Source organism: Mastomys coucha, unplaced genomic scaffold (genome assembly GCF_008632895.1).
Source record: "Mastomys coucha isolate ucsf_1 unplaced genomic scaffold, UCSF_Mcou_1 pScaffold22, whole genome shotgun sequence".
In the NCBI taxonomy this organism is placed as follows: Eukaryota; Metazoa; Chordata; class Mammalia; order Rodentia; family Muridae; genus Mastomys; species Mastomys coucha.
This window is the reverse complement of record NW_022196905.1, coordinates 248,105,964-248,123,706: the sequence shown is the minus strand read 5'-3', so window position 1 is coordinate 248,123,706 and position 17,743 is coordinate 248,105,964. Positions and strand designations below refer to the sequence as shown.

The following is a 17,743-nucleotide window of genomic DNA, read 5'->3' as shown; positions in this document are numbered from 1 at the left end:
ATGCTCAGCAGGTTTTTATGACGCCCAGAGATGATTTGTCAAGTTCTTGGAATCTGAAGGAACACAGGAGGAAGAGAATCTCACATAAGGCAGGGGCCAAGTTCAAACTGAAGGTGTAACAAAATAGAGAAAAAGCAGAGCTACTGTCAAAATTTGCTCACATGAACCTCTTGTGGCCCTTAGCCCAGCCCCATGGCATGGTTCATCTGCTCATGTGCAGTTGCTGGGGCGTTTAGAACCTGGGTGAAGTACTGTGTCGCCTAATCGGACAAGCCTGCCAGCTGGTAGGCTGTGTTCAGACCGAGAGAAGTGAATCCACTGCTTGCAGCCCTTGATCCCAGCTTTTATTCGGAGACTCGGACACGGATAGAAAAGCATTCTTCTGGAATATTAAGCTTAGGAACAGGGAAGAAATTTTAGAGTCACCCAAGACCTGATGAACACTTCAGATATATGTCACCCCTATTTGAACCTAGATAGAGCTCAGAACTGTAAGGTTAAGTTATTTGGCTTTTAAAAAGGAAATTGTGCATACACAGCCAATTCCATCTGCTCAGATCATTGTTGAAATGTGGACCACTAAACACTCATTTCCTCGACAGAGAAGAAATCGGATGGCTGAAGGACAGGTCCTTTATATAAAGCACGGCATGTTTATAAGTGTGGTTTGGAAATTTGACCAGTGTGCACATATCCCTTGCCACCCACCTCTACTTTCCCCCAACCCCTCACTTCTCCCACCCCCACCACAATGGTATGGATGAACCCAGGATCTTGTTACCTACTAGCCAAGTGTTGTACCACTGAGCTACACCCCAGTCACTTCCCCAAGATGTTTCACAGTGTATCTGGCACATTTATCAAAATGTAGACAGCAGAGAAACTGTGGAGTTACAGGGTCTGAGCAGAATTCTGTTAGTAATGCCAAGTGGGATTACCTGTCCAGGGAAAGCTAAGAGTCTTGTATAAAACACCATCTTCCTGTTTATTTAGGGGCGCAGGAGACAGGAAAAGAGGAGCCAGGCGTTTTTGGAAAAGGTCCACTCTGGTGGCATACAGGAAATGAACGTTTTTATCATCTTGATCATATCTTCCTTCATTATGGATTTGATAGGGAAATTTAAGGCGTAAAATGTCTGGGAGCTCACAGAACTGAAATACATGTTAGAAGGGGCATTTGATGCTTTTTTTTTTTTAAAGATAATTCTTTGGGTGTGGCCAGCAGGATTGAGACCTCTTCTAATTAATTCCTAATTAATTAATTTTTCTAATTAATTCCTCTTCTAATTAAGAAAACCTGCCTTGGTGAGCCATCTCCAGACTGTGGTGATCTAATATAGCCCCAAGCCAACCTTGCAAGATTTCTCCTGCCCCTCTCTAAGAGAGGCGTTGAGGAAAACTTGTAAATAAGCAACTTCACCTCAGAAGGGTTGCAAAGTGCTGGCCTGTCATCTCTAGGTCACATGAAAGTAGTTCCACTGAGTAGCTACAGGATTTAGGAAAGGGTAGGTGATTGGTACCGAAGGCTTTGAAGCCAAGATATTAAAAGTGTGCAGACACACATAGACATCATATTCATATGTAGGGTATGTGGGACGGTGCTACCAGACAGGCATAAGGACTGGTAAGGCTGAGTAAGCTCAAACTCTGGCAGTCTCAGAGATTTGAGAACAGCAGGAGTGGAGCCGTTCCCCATCCATCTCTGTACCTGCTCTGGACATGTAACCATGACACCCAACAGAGAGGACCAACCACAGACAGTCAGTCACATAGCATAACACGACTTCTCTTCAACATGTTAATGAGGTATCTAGGTAGCCTTGAGCCTTTAGCCAATGACCTTCCTTTCCTGGGTATTCTCATGCCTTTAATCTCTGGTTCACCCAAATAAAGTGTATGGGTCCGCACCCACCCCCGATCAAGCAATATGAACAAGCAAGGATCATCTCAGAGAGCTGCTTCATTAAAGATCGCCGTGGGGAAGGCCTTCACCTAAAAGAGCCATGCCTAAGACCCCTGAAGAAGCCTTTGCTCTTCTCCAGCCCCTCTGCTAACCAGCACGGCTCCCAATCAGACCAGATCCCACTCATCCCAGGCTCTCCTTCCCCTTTCTGCCTGGTGTGCAGAAGCCCCGAGGGGAAGGGTGACTTCCTCTCCCAGTGGTATACTGGTGGCACCTGGGTCCCCAGAGAGGAGGCTGGGAGCCACAGCACTTGTCCCAAATCCCACTGTTCCTCTTCTATTCTGACATGCATCTGTGTCTGATGCCGTGAAGGGACACACGGGCTGTGGACTCCCCTTTCCAGACTTCGCCCTGCCTTCTCTCTGAGCCAGTGAGTTGTCAGCATCCAGACAACGCTGGGGAAGAAAGGCAGAACCCTGTACCACACACATATGCATACATACACAAATGCATATACATTTCTCTTATAAGCACCTTCTTAAATCAGTACAGAGAAATAGAGGATACCAGGATGGCTGGTTTTGATTGTTTACTTATCACAATCTAGAATAACCAAGAGAGAGGCATATGCCTGGGAGGGGTTTCATAGAGTGTTAACTGAGATGGAGACATTCATCCTAACTGTCGATAGCACAGTGACGTGGGCCGGGGCCCCGAAATGAATAAAAAGGAGACTTTGAGCTGAGCACAGCAAGCATTCCTCTCTCCATGCCTCCCCTCCGTGAGGGACTGCACCCCCTGAAACTGTGAGCCAGAATAAGCCCTTCCTTACATCAGGGGCTCTGTTACAGCAATGAGAAGAGGCCAACTAAGGCAGAGCCCTGGCGAGTGATGGATTGGACCAAACCCTGCCCCAGAAAACATATCACAGAGAAGCATACTTGATAAATTTTTATTTAAAAAAAAAAGAAAAAGAAAAAATAATTTATGCCCTTGACAAAATAAAAGATCTTATAATATAAATGTATCTTAGAAAATATATGAAAAGATAATATTACAAATATTAATAAATCAATATTCACATGACAGCAAAAGTGGCGATGATTCTACAAGAAGACGAGGAGGAAGATGCTGTCCCACTGTACACAGCAATGTCTCTGGAAAGGCCTCCTGTCCCGTCCCTTCTTTCTCCCTCAATGAGGTATTGCTCCTGTTTTAAGAAAACCTGATGCAAGCAGATCTAACCAGTTAGGAAGCTGATCAGTTTAGGAAGCTGGTATTTATTTGCACCACAAAATAATTCTTTACAAAAAAAAAAAATTCTATCAAGGATCCTTTAAATATCAAGTTTCCTAATGTACTTAAAATATAATTAACCAAATTCACAAGTCCTCAGCTTCTCTCTTGTGTAGCTCTACCACAGGGAGTGAGGTATTCCTGAAGTGAGGCAGCAACAGAGGTGACTTCCAACCTGACTGAAGAGGATGCTCCTGTGTCAGCTATCCTCCTCCTTCTGCTTCTCTCATCCTGAGTTCTTGCTTTTCTCCTCCCGGCTTCTTTCTGGTAAATTATTCACCCAGTGCCCTCAGGATAAGGAAGTATATGGTGTGTGTGTGTGTGTGTGTGTGTGTGTGTGTGTGTGTGTGTGTGTGTGTCTAGGTGAGGGTAATGAGCTCATGAGTCACTCCTACAGAGCCGAGTAAGGGGAGAATCTGGGGTTCCGGTCATGTGTTGGATGTAACTGGGGGAAGAAGAAATAATCCTCAAGTCTTGATGCGGTGCTTTGAAGGTCCCTCTCCCAAAAGGGACATCTGTCTTCCTGAGGAGGAGCAGCCCGGCCCAGCTCTCCTTTCATGGGACACGTCAGGAGGATTCGTGAGGGCCTATTTATCACACTCCTCCTGGCTGCCTTCAGCACAGTGGTAGTGCTGTTCACAGAACTCCTGGATCCGGCTACAAGCCTCCAACATCATCACCTCGGGGACTGTGATGACCACCCGGAAGAAATTTGGGTACTCGAAGCACTGAGGAAAAAAAAAAAAAACAAAAAACAACCTGTTATCTCCAGGGCAATGGAATCTGATACTGGCTCACTTAACCTAGCCAGACCTCTGGTGTGAAAGACAGAGTAATGCCATTCCACTAGAGGATGTCCTTTCACCCTACTGAAGGGAACTGAATTGGCAACTGAGTTCATTCATCTTGAAATAGACAACTCTCCTCCCACCCACAGTGAGTGTTTCTAACTTTTCTTCCTGTTCAGAGGGTATAATGATGAAGGAAAATACTTGGTATGGGAGAAAATATCAAGCTAAAACACAGCTCAGGAAGACCTCTGGGGTCTTCTGGGGCTGTTGGGAATGTCTGCAGAGATCCACACCAGCACTCACCGTGGCTGGGAGGCAGTGGACAGCCTGCTCCGCAATTAGCCGCTCTGTGAACTCCACGTCATTCTCAAATTCTGGGAAATGCTCCATCTCAATTCCCACCTGCACCCACAATAAAAAGAGAAGGCCAGCATGTCACTGGAGGAATACATACCAGTGTCCTATGCCAGAAATGAGGGAGTCCCTGAAGCCATTTGGGAACTCTGCCACCCATAACTGAGAAAACCAGAACACGAGAAAGATGACATGGTTATATCGGTATTTTAGCTTAATGAAGGGTTCCTTCTGGGATGTTGATAAGGGGAAATAGGGAGAGGAACGCCTTGTCATCTCTTTTCTTCAAAAGAGGCATAGTTAGCATCAGGACCAGGTTATTTTTTACTTTGTGGGGTCTACCCCACTCATTGCAGGACAGTTAGCATCCCTGGATCACAAATGGCACTAGAGATACTGGAGAACAACAAAATCTCTGTGTGGTCCCCCGACCTCCGAACTGACTGTTAGTCATGAACCACAAAGCATGCCTCTGTATCTGTGCATGACATAAGTGGCTGTACTGAAGTTATTGGGAGGCTGTTGTGAACACAGGTCAGTCGAAGCACTGGGATTATTCATAACATGTCAATATATCAAATGATGGGGACCGGTGCCTAACTCATCTTTGTGGATGTAGGCAGACCCTGCATGACCACCCATAACGATACTGGCAAGCCATCTCCTGGGCTTTATCACATCTACACACACACTCTCACACACATACACACACTCGCAAACACACACACATGAGTACACACATGCAAAAGCACACACACACACACACACACACACACTTACCATAAGGTACATGGCTCCAGAAGGGCGGACTGGCTGGAGTCCAGGAATAGCAGCCAGTGCCCCATAGCAGAGGTCCGCATTGGACTACAAGAGGAAGAGAGAAACAAAAAGAAACCAGGGATCAAATTTTAAGTAAAAGAAAACTTTGACTTTCATATGTAATGTTTTATGTAATAAAGCAATTTTTAAAAAAGAAACAAAAATATTATTGAAGGTAGAACCTTCATTGAAGACCACAAACCTAGGTTTACTGTTATGGTACAAAGAGCCAACAAGAACAAAACCCCATCACTTGAAGTTCTTAGCAAGATGGAGTAAATTACAAGAAGTGGGGAAAGCTAGCTATGGAGAATGACTCTCACAATGCCTTCCGATTAGGAAGCCCCAGTTGCACAGGGCTGCAGAAATGAATGGCCATCATTCCTAATTCTGCTGATATGTTCTCTGGCTCCCAAAGTCATCAAGTGAAAGGCTACAAGCTGCCCTTTACCTTAAGGAAGCTTAAAGTGTCCTGGTAGAACTCCTGAGGGGTACGCTGAAGGATGCTCTTCAGAGCGCCTTGGACAATGGTGCATGGTCCCAGGATCCGCTGACTCAGTTTCACCAGCCCATCTCGAATCTAGAATCCCCCGGGAGACAAATTATTCAGCCTTTCTTTCTCTTTTTTTTTTTCTTTTTTTTTTTTTTTGATTTTTTTTTATTAGATGTTTTCTTTATTTACAATATCTCCTTTCCCAGGTTCCCCTCCAAAAGAAAAAATAAAAATAAAATAAAATAAGAAAAAAATAAAAATTAAAAAAAACTAAAACTAAAGCAATCCTCTGTTCCCTCCCTCCTCCCCCTGCTCACCATCCCACCTTCTCCCACTTCCTGGCCCTGGCATTCCCCTACACTAGAGCATAGAACCTTCACAGGGTCAAGGTCCTCTCCTCCCATTGATGACCAATTTGGCCATCCTTTGCTATACTCATGCTGCTGGAGCCATTAGTCCCCCCATGTGTACTCTTTGGTTGGAGTTTAGTCCCCGGGAGCTCTGAGGGTAAGCATCCTTGTGTTGTGGCTCTATTCTAATCTTTCTATCAGGTTTTTAACCTCAGGAAAGATGGCACCTGGTGAGCCTCTTACATTAGACCACTTGGGCTTATGGTCCTTCTCTGTCACAAACCTGTGTGTGAGCATGGGCAGATGATGTCACTTCCTGCACCCTGTTTATCTTGACTGTAAGATGCTCTGATAGGGTGTTATGAAGATATAGGTTCACAAAACATAAGTAATAGTGGCATCATTACTGTGGTCGTTTGCCTCTTTATAGCCGTCAAATTGGAGGCAGGTGGAACAGACCCAGAGACCCAAATACGAGAAAACTGGGTTTGGATGAGGAATTTCTATCTACATCTTCATCCAATATATTTCCAGACACTACAAATGACAGTCAGAAAGAGGAGGAGACCCTCCCTCGGCAACACTGGGCATTCAAAACCAAATACGTGTACTAAACTATTCACACCATTCCACCGTCTTGCTCTCACCTCATTGCCAAAAATGTCTCTTCGATCGTGGATGAGGATCCAGCCCAACCTCCAGCCAGGAACCAGCCAGCGCTTGGCCAGCCCACCACAGGACAGGATGGGGACATTGGTGCTGAGGGTAGCCAGTGGTTCATATTTGCGATCTGAAAACACCTGAGGAGGAGAGGCGCTCTGGAATGCGTTCCTCTGGATCCAGTGCCTCCCTCCCATCCCTTTATTTAGATGTTGAGGGACAGGGTAAGGATTGACAGGCTCCTTCCCACTCTCAAGCATGACTGGGTCCCACATAGTTCAGGGAAACTTAACCAAAGACATTTAATTTGGTGTGTGGTCTAGAATAAAGTGCAGGTAATGATACTAGTCCAATGCTGTGTACAACTTCTGGAAACTTGCACTATGGAAGTTTAATAGGTGGAGTTATAAATTTAAAAATAGAAGGGGAGGTCCATAATCCAATGTCTAACATTCCTAGACCCAGCTATGTTGCAGAATGCAAACTTTGGGGGTGGGGGATAGAGAGTAGGGGTGACTAGAAGGTGTCACAGCACAAAAGGATCTGTAATATTCCCAAAGAAGTCTAGAATGATATCAACCATTCTTCCTTTGCCTATGTAGTATTTCTTTTCATTTCTTTTGTTTTTTGTTTGTTTGTTTTTCGAGACAGGGTTTCTCTGTGTAGTTCTGGCTGTCCTGGAACTCACTCTGTAGACCAGGCTGGCCTCAAACTCAGAAATCTGCTTGCCTCTGCCTCCCAAGTGCTGGGATCAAAGGCATGTGCCACCAATTCCTAGCTTCTTTTCATTTCTTATGCCAGGAATTAGGCCCAGATTGAGCATGCTAGCTGGGCACATCCCCAACCACTGAGGTACATTTTCAGGACCCCTCTCGCCAACAGCTGCTCAGAACACACATCCGTAAGAGTCATGAACAAGAAATCCCACAAGTACCTTTACATCTTATCTCCTCAGCATCTACATTCAAGGGAATTCCAAGGACTTTTGCCTTTTCCCAGCTCTTTGAATTAAATGGTTCAATTAATGAAAAGCTAAGCTGAGGAGTCTGTGATCTTGTCAAGAACGTCTGCACAGAATGGCCAGCTGCATCTGAACATGCCATTAGGCAACTCTCCATATCCCAGGAAATAGTACTGTACTGAGACTCCTGTTATGATCCAACCCAACCCAGACTTACCATGTCACCATAGATCTCATCGGCTAAGATGGGGACACATTGCCTTTCAGCCACTGAAAATAAATAATGAGAGCAATGCTGGAGTCATTTTCAGTTCAGATTATGTCATCGTTTCCTTCGTGCCTGGTCCTCTGTGCTCTGTGTTCTGTCCTTGCCAATCATACTGTTGAGAACTAAGCACTTACCATGTTCTCCCAGGCTGTCTAGCCTAACTGTGGCATTTAACCACACATTCCAGACTCCCTCTTCCACAGGATGGTAGTGGGGAAAGGCAAACATAGGTGAACTACCTCTTAACCAAAATACCTGGGATCCAGTATTTCAAACTTGAGTATTTCATCATTATGCTTTGTTGGGGGTATGAGGAGGATATTGTTTGGTTGTTTGTCTGTTTGTGGGTTTTTTTTTAACTTTTTATTTATTTTATTTGTGTGAGTATATCAGATCTTATTACAGATGGTTGTGAGCCGCCATGTGGTTTCTGGGAATTGAACTCAGGACCTCTGGAAGAGCAGTCAGTGCTCTTAACCTCTGAGCCATCTCTCCAGCCCTTTGTGGTTTTAAAAGGAGGGATTTGAGGATGTTTATACAGACCTGGCATTTGAACATTTCTAATCTGAAATACAACATCTGCCTAAATGAAATGCTTGCTAGATTTGGATTAGGGATAAACTTCTCATTTCCCTTTCTTTTAGACAAGTCCTGGGCCCCATGACACATCATAGGCTAGAGGCAGTGCTGGTGTTTCTTCAACGCCAGTCCAGACCCAGGACATCCTGCCACTCAAGGAGCAGCTGAAGGATGCTCTTCACATCTCCTCCCAGGGTGGGTTGTCTTCAGCACTTACCTGCCAAGATTTTCTGAAGGTGCCGCTTACTGAACACAGAGCCACAGGGATTGGATGGGTTGTTGACAACGAGACAAGCTGTTTTTTCATCAATCAGAGATTCCAGTTGTTTTAGGTCAATTTCCCAAGACTTCTCCGGCTGAGAAAGGAAAATGTGAGACTAGAATGTTTCTGAACAATTGAGGGGGAGTATTTGGCCCAAGAATTCAGTGTAAAGAATAAAATAAGGGGCCACCAAGCCTCCTGAGCTGAGTTCCAGCCCTGGGAGCCACAGGGCGGTGTGGGTGAGAACTACAGAAATTTGTCGTTGACCTCCACACACGGGCCACTGCATGCACACACTAAACTCACTACCCCAGTCACACTCACCAACATACACACAAAATAGATGAATATAAAAAGTTTTAAAAGAGTAAAATCTGCCTTTGGCACCAACCTCTCACCTGCAGACCAGTCTCTGCATGACAATGGTCATTTCTTTTTTAACAGGTTAGTAACTGAGCCCTTGAGTCAAAAATTAAGTTAAGGGGGGGCCGGAGAAATGGCTCAGAGGATAAGAGCACTAGCTGTTCTTCCAGAGGTCCTGAGTTTAATTCCCAGCAACCACATGGTGGCTCACAACCATCTGTAATGGGATCTGATGCCCTCTTATGGTGTGTTTGAAAACAGCAACAGTGTACTCATATATATTAAATAAATAATTAAATAAATAATTTAAAAAATAAGCTAAGGCATGGAGTGATGGCTCAGGGATTAAGAGTACTTGCTATTCTTGCAAAGGATCCAGGTTCAATTCCCAGCATTCACATGATGGCTCAAATAATCTATAGCTCTAGTTCCAGGGAATTTAATATCCTTTTCTGGCAGGTACACATGTGGTATGCAGACAGAAACACCATACATTTAAGATAAAATAAAAAATAAAAAAATGTTTTTAATTACCAATAGATTGTACAGCTTGACCTCAATTCCCATAGATTCAGCCAAAGTCCTGTAGAGGGAAAACCCGGGCCTTGGAATGAGGATGTTTTGTCCAGGATTGGCTAACACAGCTAGACATAGCTCAATGGCTTGACTGCAACCACTTGTCAGAATGACATCCTGTGAAGAGAGAAAGGGTGGACTTGGAAGTGAGCTACCCCAGTCACACTCACCAACATACACACAAAATAGATGAATATAAAAAGTTTTAAAAGAGTAAAATCTGCCTTTGGCGCCAACCTCTCACCTCACACTCACATCATGTGTGTGAGTTGAAAGTATTAATGAACTTATTTTAATAAATCCCAAAGAAATAGTAAATATTGTGCTGAGCCCAACCAAATCTATCTTGTCTGTCTGTCTATCTATGTATCTATCATCTATCTTGTCTATAATCTATCATCTGTCATCTATCATCTATCATGTATTTATCTATCATTCCTCATCTATCATTTATCTACTGTCTATCATGTGTCTATCATCTATCATCTATTTATTTATCTATCACTCATCTATCTGTAATCTATCACTTATCTACTATCATCTATTTATTTATCTATCACCCATCATCTATCTATCATTTATCATCCATCATCCATCATCTATCATCCATCATCTATCATCTATTTATTTACCTATCATCCATCCATAATCTATTATCATCTATTATCTATCTATCTATCCTTTATCTGCTGTATATCTCTCATCTATGTATGTGTCTATCTCTCTTCTAACCATCTCTCAGCTATCTCTAAATGTTCTTGAAAATGATCGCCACTTTTAAAAATTAAGCAAATCACTTTAAAAAGGACAAGCTGGCTATGACTCAACCAACTCTCAAGGGAGATCTTCGATTGACCTTGGACTATTTTCCACCAGGTTATTTATTTACTTTTGACCAGAGACTTGAAGCCTGACTCTTCTCTAAACACAGATGAGAGACACCTCTTAGATTAGGAGATAGACAACAAGAGGGGAGGGCAGCATCCAAGGCTGGCCCTGCCACCAATCCAGTATGCCATGAGACTCTTAATGTTCTATCTCAGCGCCCTAACTAACATGAGTGAAGGCAGACACATGCATAAACACTTCCTAATGAGAAATTCTTTTAAATTAAATGATTTACTATTCATGAAGAGTTTTTCAATGATCTTTTGAAGAAAATCAAATCTAGGATGACCTTGGGGGTCCTTTGAGACACTAGGACAACAGTATATCCATGTCAGGAGACACCCCTTTATTCCATAGTGACATTAATCATGATTACTGATCAATAACCCCAGCTGTGTAAGAAGTCCTCAACTTGCTACAACTTGCTACACAGGGATTCTCCTCAGCTCTCCCAAAACCATCACCCCTGTGGGACAGAAGCAAGGAGTGTGCTTGCCCCAGGGGCCTCTGAGCTGGTACTGTGGCTTACCTTAGCTTCTAGAGGAGCCTCAGGGCAGTGATAATAGGAAGCAACCTCTTCCCGACTGGACAGGTAGCCTGAGACAGGACATGGGAGAGAGAGAGCTGGAGGTTTTCATCCCTCGATTGACACTGCTTCCAGCCACCCTCCACCCTTGCTTAGGGACAGTTCATTCTGCTCATCTCAATCATGTGTTAAGGGAATTTATTTCCTATTGCTCATTTACTAAGAGTGCAAATGTGTGACAACAAGCAGAAGCATAAACCCACTGCATGAATGCTATAATTATATCTTATTCTGCTTTAAAGAAGGACTTACACCTTAAGTCCCTTTATATAGGGTCTACTTTTTGAAATGCCATCAACAATTCACTAATGGGTCTTTCAAGCAACAGTGATCAACATTTCCTACTCTATTAATGAAGAAGAATGGGTTCCTGGAGCCGACCATGTCCTTCCTGCCCTTCTGGGCCATGCTCAGACCCTTTTGAACTCTTGTCAGGTAAAGGTTTGACTCCAGTTTCCAAGCTCGATTACTTTCCTAATATTTTGGATAATGAAATTATTTACTTGGGTATTGTGTGGGTGTGCACATGTGTGTCGGTCAGAGGACAACTTTGGGGAGTCAGTTCTCTCCCTCCACTATGGGGGTCCCAGGAATTGAACTCAGATCACCAGGCTTGGCAGCAAGCATTTTCACCCAGTAAGGCATCTTACTGGTCCTCATTATAATATCTTATAACCTAATTTTGAGTCTTGAATTTGATGGTGGTTGTATGCAACTTTCTAATATGTAAGTAATTTTCCAATATGTAATGTAATCCTCCTGAAAACCATGTCTCTGACACCTCTTGGAAAAGCTTTTGAATCTGATGTTACTATAAAACTGGGTTGTTGCTTTTTAATTAATCCTACATTAAGAAGGGATCAATGTATACGATACCCAGTGGGAGATAATGTATACAATGTATACAATACCCAGTGGTAGATAAACAATATGAGATAAAGCCAAGGAAATAATTATTTTGCCAAAATCAAAGGAGAGACATTTTTGACAGATGGGATTTTCCTAAACAGAGAAGTATCTTGCACCCAGGAATAATAACTTCTGCCCACAATGTATCAGCCACTTGTTGTTAATTCCCTCCTAAACCATTATTAATGCATTTGAAAGAGACCAAGGCCAGAATGAAAACAGAGTTTTAAACCATAAGGAAATAAAGGAGCTAATTACAGGAGGCAAATGCATAAATAAATGTCAAGCCTAGAGGACTGAGCGCAGCCAGAGTTGCCTTCACAGTAAAGGTGGGCAGAACTGTTGAGGGATAACTCTGGTTGAGCACCCAAGGAGAAGGCGTCAGCCAGCAATGACATCAGAAAAGAAATTAGACCTCAATGACTGCGTTAAAGAATCCAGAGCGGGAGCCAGGTAGTGGCGCACACCTTTAATCCCAGCACTTAGGAGGCAGAGGCAGGCGAATTTCTGAGTTCGAGGCCAGCCTGGTCCAGAGTGAGTTCCAGGACAGCCAGGGCTACACAGAGCAACACTGTCTCGAAAAAACAAAAAAACAAAAAACAAAAAGAATCCCGAGTGGGACCCTTTCTCTAATCTAAAGGGTGGTTCTATCTTGGGCTCTTCTTCAGAACCACAGATCAGGAAATCAATGACAATTATTATAGGTTGGAGTCTTATTTAGAAAGCTTGATAGAAAGCAAGTGAGGTGGCTCAGTGGGTAAAGATGCTTGTTGCCAAGTCTGGCAACCTGAGCTCAATCCTCAGGACATACATGATGGAAAGAAAGCCAGTCTCCCCAGTTGTCCTTTAACTGACACACACACATACCATAACCACACCACATGCACTCTTGCTCCCCCCACCTCTGTCTGTCTGTCTGCCTGCCTGTCTGTTTGTCTGCCTGGTTCTTTCTTTCTTTTTCTCTCTCTCTGCCTATCTCGGTGTGTGTAACATACATACACACACACACACACACACACACACACACTCACACACACACACTCACACATGAATAAATATATTTAATTAAAAAAAATTAAAAGTCAGGCATGACAATAGCACATGCCTATATTCCCAGCTCTTGAAAGGCTAAGGCAGGAGGATCACTAGTTTGAGATCAGACTGTGTTATATAACAATGACCAAAAAGATGCACTCTGAGCATCTCTGGGCATGCTTACCAATGGATGGGGCATAGCCATTGTACTTCCCCGAGTCCAGGGCATCTTTCATGGCTTGGGTCACTTCAGGGTCTGTAGGCAGGTTCCCAAACACTGTAGGATCCCCTGTTCACAGAAGAGGAAAGCAAAAGAACCACCAAGAGTTTTCATCCCCACGTTTGAGTCTCATCTCCTCTCCTCTCTTCCAGACAGTCCATGAGGGTGGGAGACGGGCAAGCAATGCCACCCCTCCATCAAGTGGCCTGAACTCACCGATTGACAGAGAAATCACGGTTTTGTTGGGATTTGGCTTCACCTTCATGGTGTCCACGATGGCTCGGATGGGATTGAAGGTTTTATTGGACATGTCAGAGGGCCTCACATTCCATCTCGCCTTTCTGCCTTTCACTCTACCTTGCACCGAGCTTCTCCCACCAATATTGACATGTACATCCAGAACTGAAGGCAGGCTGTCATTGACATTCGTCTGAATCACGTAGGAGTCCATGGCTCACAAAGCCTACAGGGAAAAAGAGATGTCCCTGTAAGGCTAAGATGGTGCTCTTTGAGTTGGGGAGCTATGTTTAGATCTAAGCATGGGGTGACATCACACATGCTTCTCTCTAATGCTTTTATATGATTTCACTTGTAAGACAGCTTTGCTGTGAATGGGGGGGAGGGTGGGGTAAGAATGTCTTGCAGAGATAGGAAATACAGGAGCAATTCATTTCCTAAAATTATCAGGGATCATTTCATTGAAGATATATCTACTACAAATGGGATTTTCCCCCCTCTTGTCTTTGGTGTGAGTGTGTACTTGTACATGTGCATGTTTCAGTGAGGGCTAGCACATTCCACTACAAATGTGTGGAGGTCAGAGGACAACATCAGGTTTCAGTCCTCACTGTCCACCTTGTCTGAAGCAGAATCTCTGCTTCATCTTGCTGTGGTTTCTGGGATTACACATGTGTACTGCCACATTTGACTTGACATGGGTCCTAGAGATACGAATTCTAACCCTCACCCTTGGGTGACAAGGGCTTTTCCTGCTGAGTCATCTCCCAGACTTGAGTAAGTGGGATTTTTCTATATGCAACTCTATAACTCTATGCTCTAAGTTAAACTGAGAGGAAAAAACAATGACAGGAAAGTATTCATCAAAGCACGCGGGCTACCATCTGTCCACACAGAGACCCCCCCCCAAAGAAAGGGTCTCCTCAGTACTGTAGCCCAGGCAGCTTGGCAAGACCACGTCTCACGAAATGTAAAACTAAGGCAGTGGAGCACTTGGCTAGCAGGACCAGGACCTGTGTTCAATCTATAATACTATTAAGGAAAGAGAGAGGGAGAGAGGGAAGAGGAGGGAAGAAGAGAGGGAGAGAAAGAGAGAGAGAATGAACATTGATGCCAAGTAAAGTAAAGCCATGTCAGATAAGCATCTCAGCCCAGGGCAGAAAAAGCCAGAATATCAGAAAGCAAGCCAGGAGCATACCAATCACCACCACAGTGCAGAGAACCCTAGGGATTACCTTCCACGTCCAGGCAAAGCAGTCGCCAAGCAGCCAGACCGATAAGCCCACCCACGAGCGCTCCTCCACCAAGTCCTCTGATGATGAGTTCAGGTGCAATCCTGACCCTTGAAATAGTTTCAGCCAATGGGCGTTGGGCCTGAAGCCCTTAGGCTATTGGTTGAGAGTAAGAACTAAGCCCCTCCCCTGGACCTCCCCCCTACACTCTGCTGTTTCTCACCCCAACCCTGGGCCACCATCCAATCTGGGATTTGTCCTCACATCAAGTATCTGGAATTCTCTATGTTAACTCTTTCAGGTCTTGTGGTGAGATGTTTGAGAAAACTGTGGAGGGCAGTTGGGGTGACAGTAATTGATTAATTTATTGTCCTTTTTTGTTATGAAAACTATTGTATTAACGGTATAGAAATACATTAAAATGAGGGTCCTCCTGGAACTTCCTTCTCTGTGTACTCTAGCCTGACTCCTGGGCATGGGCAATGATAAGAACCTGGTTGAATAGTCATCTACCATATGTGGGATTTGCTAGACAATGATAATCTCCACAAAAATTCAATCACCCTCCAAGGAAAAACAAATAAAAAAATTCCATCAAATTTACCAAAATAGGTAAGTATCTGGATAGATAAATAGAAATAGAGATAAATGCATACATAGTTTAATAAATTTTCAAAGCACAGATAGAACCATGCTCTCATTTGATAATGGGCATTTATCATCACCGTTGTCGTCATTGGAGTCATTGTCATAGTCAATATCATAGTCGTTGTTGTTATTATTACTTTGTCCTGTGCCTTAATCTCCTTTACTTGGCATACCACAGAGTTTTGGACTCCAGTTAGAACAAAATGGGAAGTTAAAACTAATTAATAATCAATCAAGGAACAAGGCAGCCAAAATCTCTGCAGCTTCATTTTCATTAGGGTACAAAACTGTTTAAGAGTGCAACGAGTTGAGGGATCTGAAGTCGTTTTTATTTTTTTCTTTAAACAATGGAAAATTACCAGAGCAACTTTTATCTGATCACAAAGTTAACAAAGGAACCAACAACATTAGTGGTGGGATCTCTCTCCTATGCTAAAACACATAATCTCATTCCTGAACCACACGTGCTTCTTGCTCCCTCGACAGGCACAGACAACAGCTCTAACACCATCCACAAGAGGCGCTAGACTGTTATTTTCGTAGTAGTGTCTCTGCGCATGTGCAGTGCTCCAACCACCACACTTTGCAGGTCTACAACGTCTTCTTCCTGCAATGGGCCTGAAAAGGCAGAGTGCTATTTAGATGCACAAGGCTCACATCACACTGGGCACAACAAGAGCTCTAGTGCCCAAAGACACGTATCACTCACTGTAACCTCCAATAAAAGCTACAGCATGCCGAGATGCTTCCTGAGACACTCTGTTGTCAGAGTCCTGTTGCTTTCTTGTTGACATTGGGACACTGGGTGTCTTCTTCAGTCACTTTCCAACCCACCCACCCCCAACACACCCCTTTTTGATATAGGGAATTAAACCAAAACAAATGCTGTGCCACTGAGCTGTACTGCTCGCTTTTTCCACTCACTTTACAGTTGCACGGTCTCACATAGTAGCCACAGTCGTAATTTACTTTTGATCCTTGAAATGTGGCTGGTCTAAGGTGAGATGTATTGTTGATATAATCATATTGTGAAGACTTAGTGTTAAAAATGCCTACTACCTCGTTAATTTTATACTGATTGCATGTTGAGAGATCCTTTGACATTTAGAATAAAACAATAAAAACTCATTTCAAAGCCTGATGAGATGGCTCAGCCGGTAAAATCACTTGCAATCTAAGCCTGACCACCGACCTAGGTTCCATCCTAAGATGCCACTCTGGAAGGAGAGAAGCAACTGCTGAACACACACACTAATAATAATTTTTTTTTTTAACTAATTTTACTGGAGATAGCAAGATGGCTCAGGGGTTAAGAGCACTGGCTGCCCTTCCTGGGTTCAGGTCCTAGCACCCACATGGTGTCTCACAACCATCCATGCGTCCAGTCTCAGAGGACCTAACACCGTCTTCTGACCTCCATAGGAACCAGACACACACACAGAGTGTGCATTATAACATACATGCAAAATATCCATAGACAAAAATCCAATAAGTAAGTCTTTGAAAAAATTTTAATTTTCTCACTCTTTTTGGTGCTCCCTGACTTTAAAATTATTCCTTCTAAAATTTGAAATTACTATGTGATTTATATTTATTAAACAAAATTGTTCTATGGCATGGCTGTTTTTAATATGAATATATTATATGAACATTTTCCAAGTATCATACAAAGAGATCAACTTTATTCCATCTTTTTGAGACAAGGTCTTTCTATGTAGCTCAAGCTGACTTTGAACTCCTGATCCTCCTGCCTCAGCTTCCCAAATGCTGGGATTACAGGGATGTACCACAACACCCAAAAACCTCTCTTCTGACGGATGCTACACAGTACTTGTTTGTTCTATTCTTGTTGGACATGGGGAAACTTTCAGATTTTCTATTGCAAATAAAGTAGATAGAACATCCTGTACAGCAGAGATTGGTAAATCTTAGGCTTCATGTTGTTTATGGGATGGCTTTCTAGAAGTAGGACCACATTGCAGAGGCTGACAGTTCTCCCAGACATAGAGACCACCGAGCAGAGATGTCAAGAATCCTCCAGAGGCTTCTCTGGCCCAACTCCTCCCTCCGTGCACACAAACCGGCTGTGAGCTTGGCGGCTGTCCCCACCCTGTTCCAGGAACAGTTCTCCCTGGGCTCTGGAGTTAGCTCACCTTTAGGAGTCTTGAGTGCTTGGTTCCCTTGGCATCCTAGGAACTCACATATGTGTTTTATTTTTAAATACTGAGGGTCTTCTGGGTTATTCTCAATATTGCTAGAAATGGGCATCTCTCCTTACTTTTTTTTTTTTTTTTTTTTTTTTTTTTTTTTTTT

At 43.5% G+C, this 17,743-nt stretch overlaps 1 protein-coding gene across 1 annotated transcript; it reads right to left on the bottom strand.

Annotated features, from left to right (window-relative positions):
* Positions 1 to 2,839: 2,839 nt before the first annotated feature.
* On the bottom strand, positions 2,840 to 14,873 carry Tat (tyrosine aminotransferase). The gene is made up of 12 exons (XM_031337125.1): positions 14,786 to 14,873; positions 13,530 to 13,776; positions 13,278 to 13,382; positions 11,093 to 11,160; positions 9,634 to 9,792; positions 8,692 to 8,830; positions 7,845 to 7,897; positions 6,654 to 6,806; positions 5,615 to 5,743; positions 5,125 to 5,208; positions 4,294 to 4,392; positions 2,840 to 3,927 (listed from the first exon to the last, which is right to left on the bottom strand). Exons 2-12 carry the CDS (start codon positions 13,762 to 13,764, stop codon positions 3,787 to 3,789), a joined length of 1,365 nt encoding a protein of 454 aa, XP_031192985.1. The 5' UTR covers positions 13,765 to 13,776; positions 14,786 to 14,873; the 3' UTR covers positions 2,840 to 3,786.
* Between the last annotated feature and the right edge of the window lie 2,870 nt (positions 14,874 to 17,743).

Coding starts and splice junctions, on each gene's coding strand:
- Tat (XM_031337125.1), bottom strand. CDS start 13,764: ATGGACTCCTACGTGATTCAGACGAATGTCAATGACAGCCTGCCTTCA. Junction 9,793..11,092: donor AGGCTCCTCTAGAAGCTAAG/GTAAGCCACAGT, acceptor CTCTCTTCACAG/GATGTCATTCTGACAAGTGG. Junction 5,744..6,653: donor GAGACATTTTTGGCAATGAG/GTGAGAGCAAGA, acceptor GGGGGATTCTAG/ATTCGAGATGGGCTGGTGAA.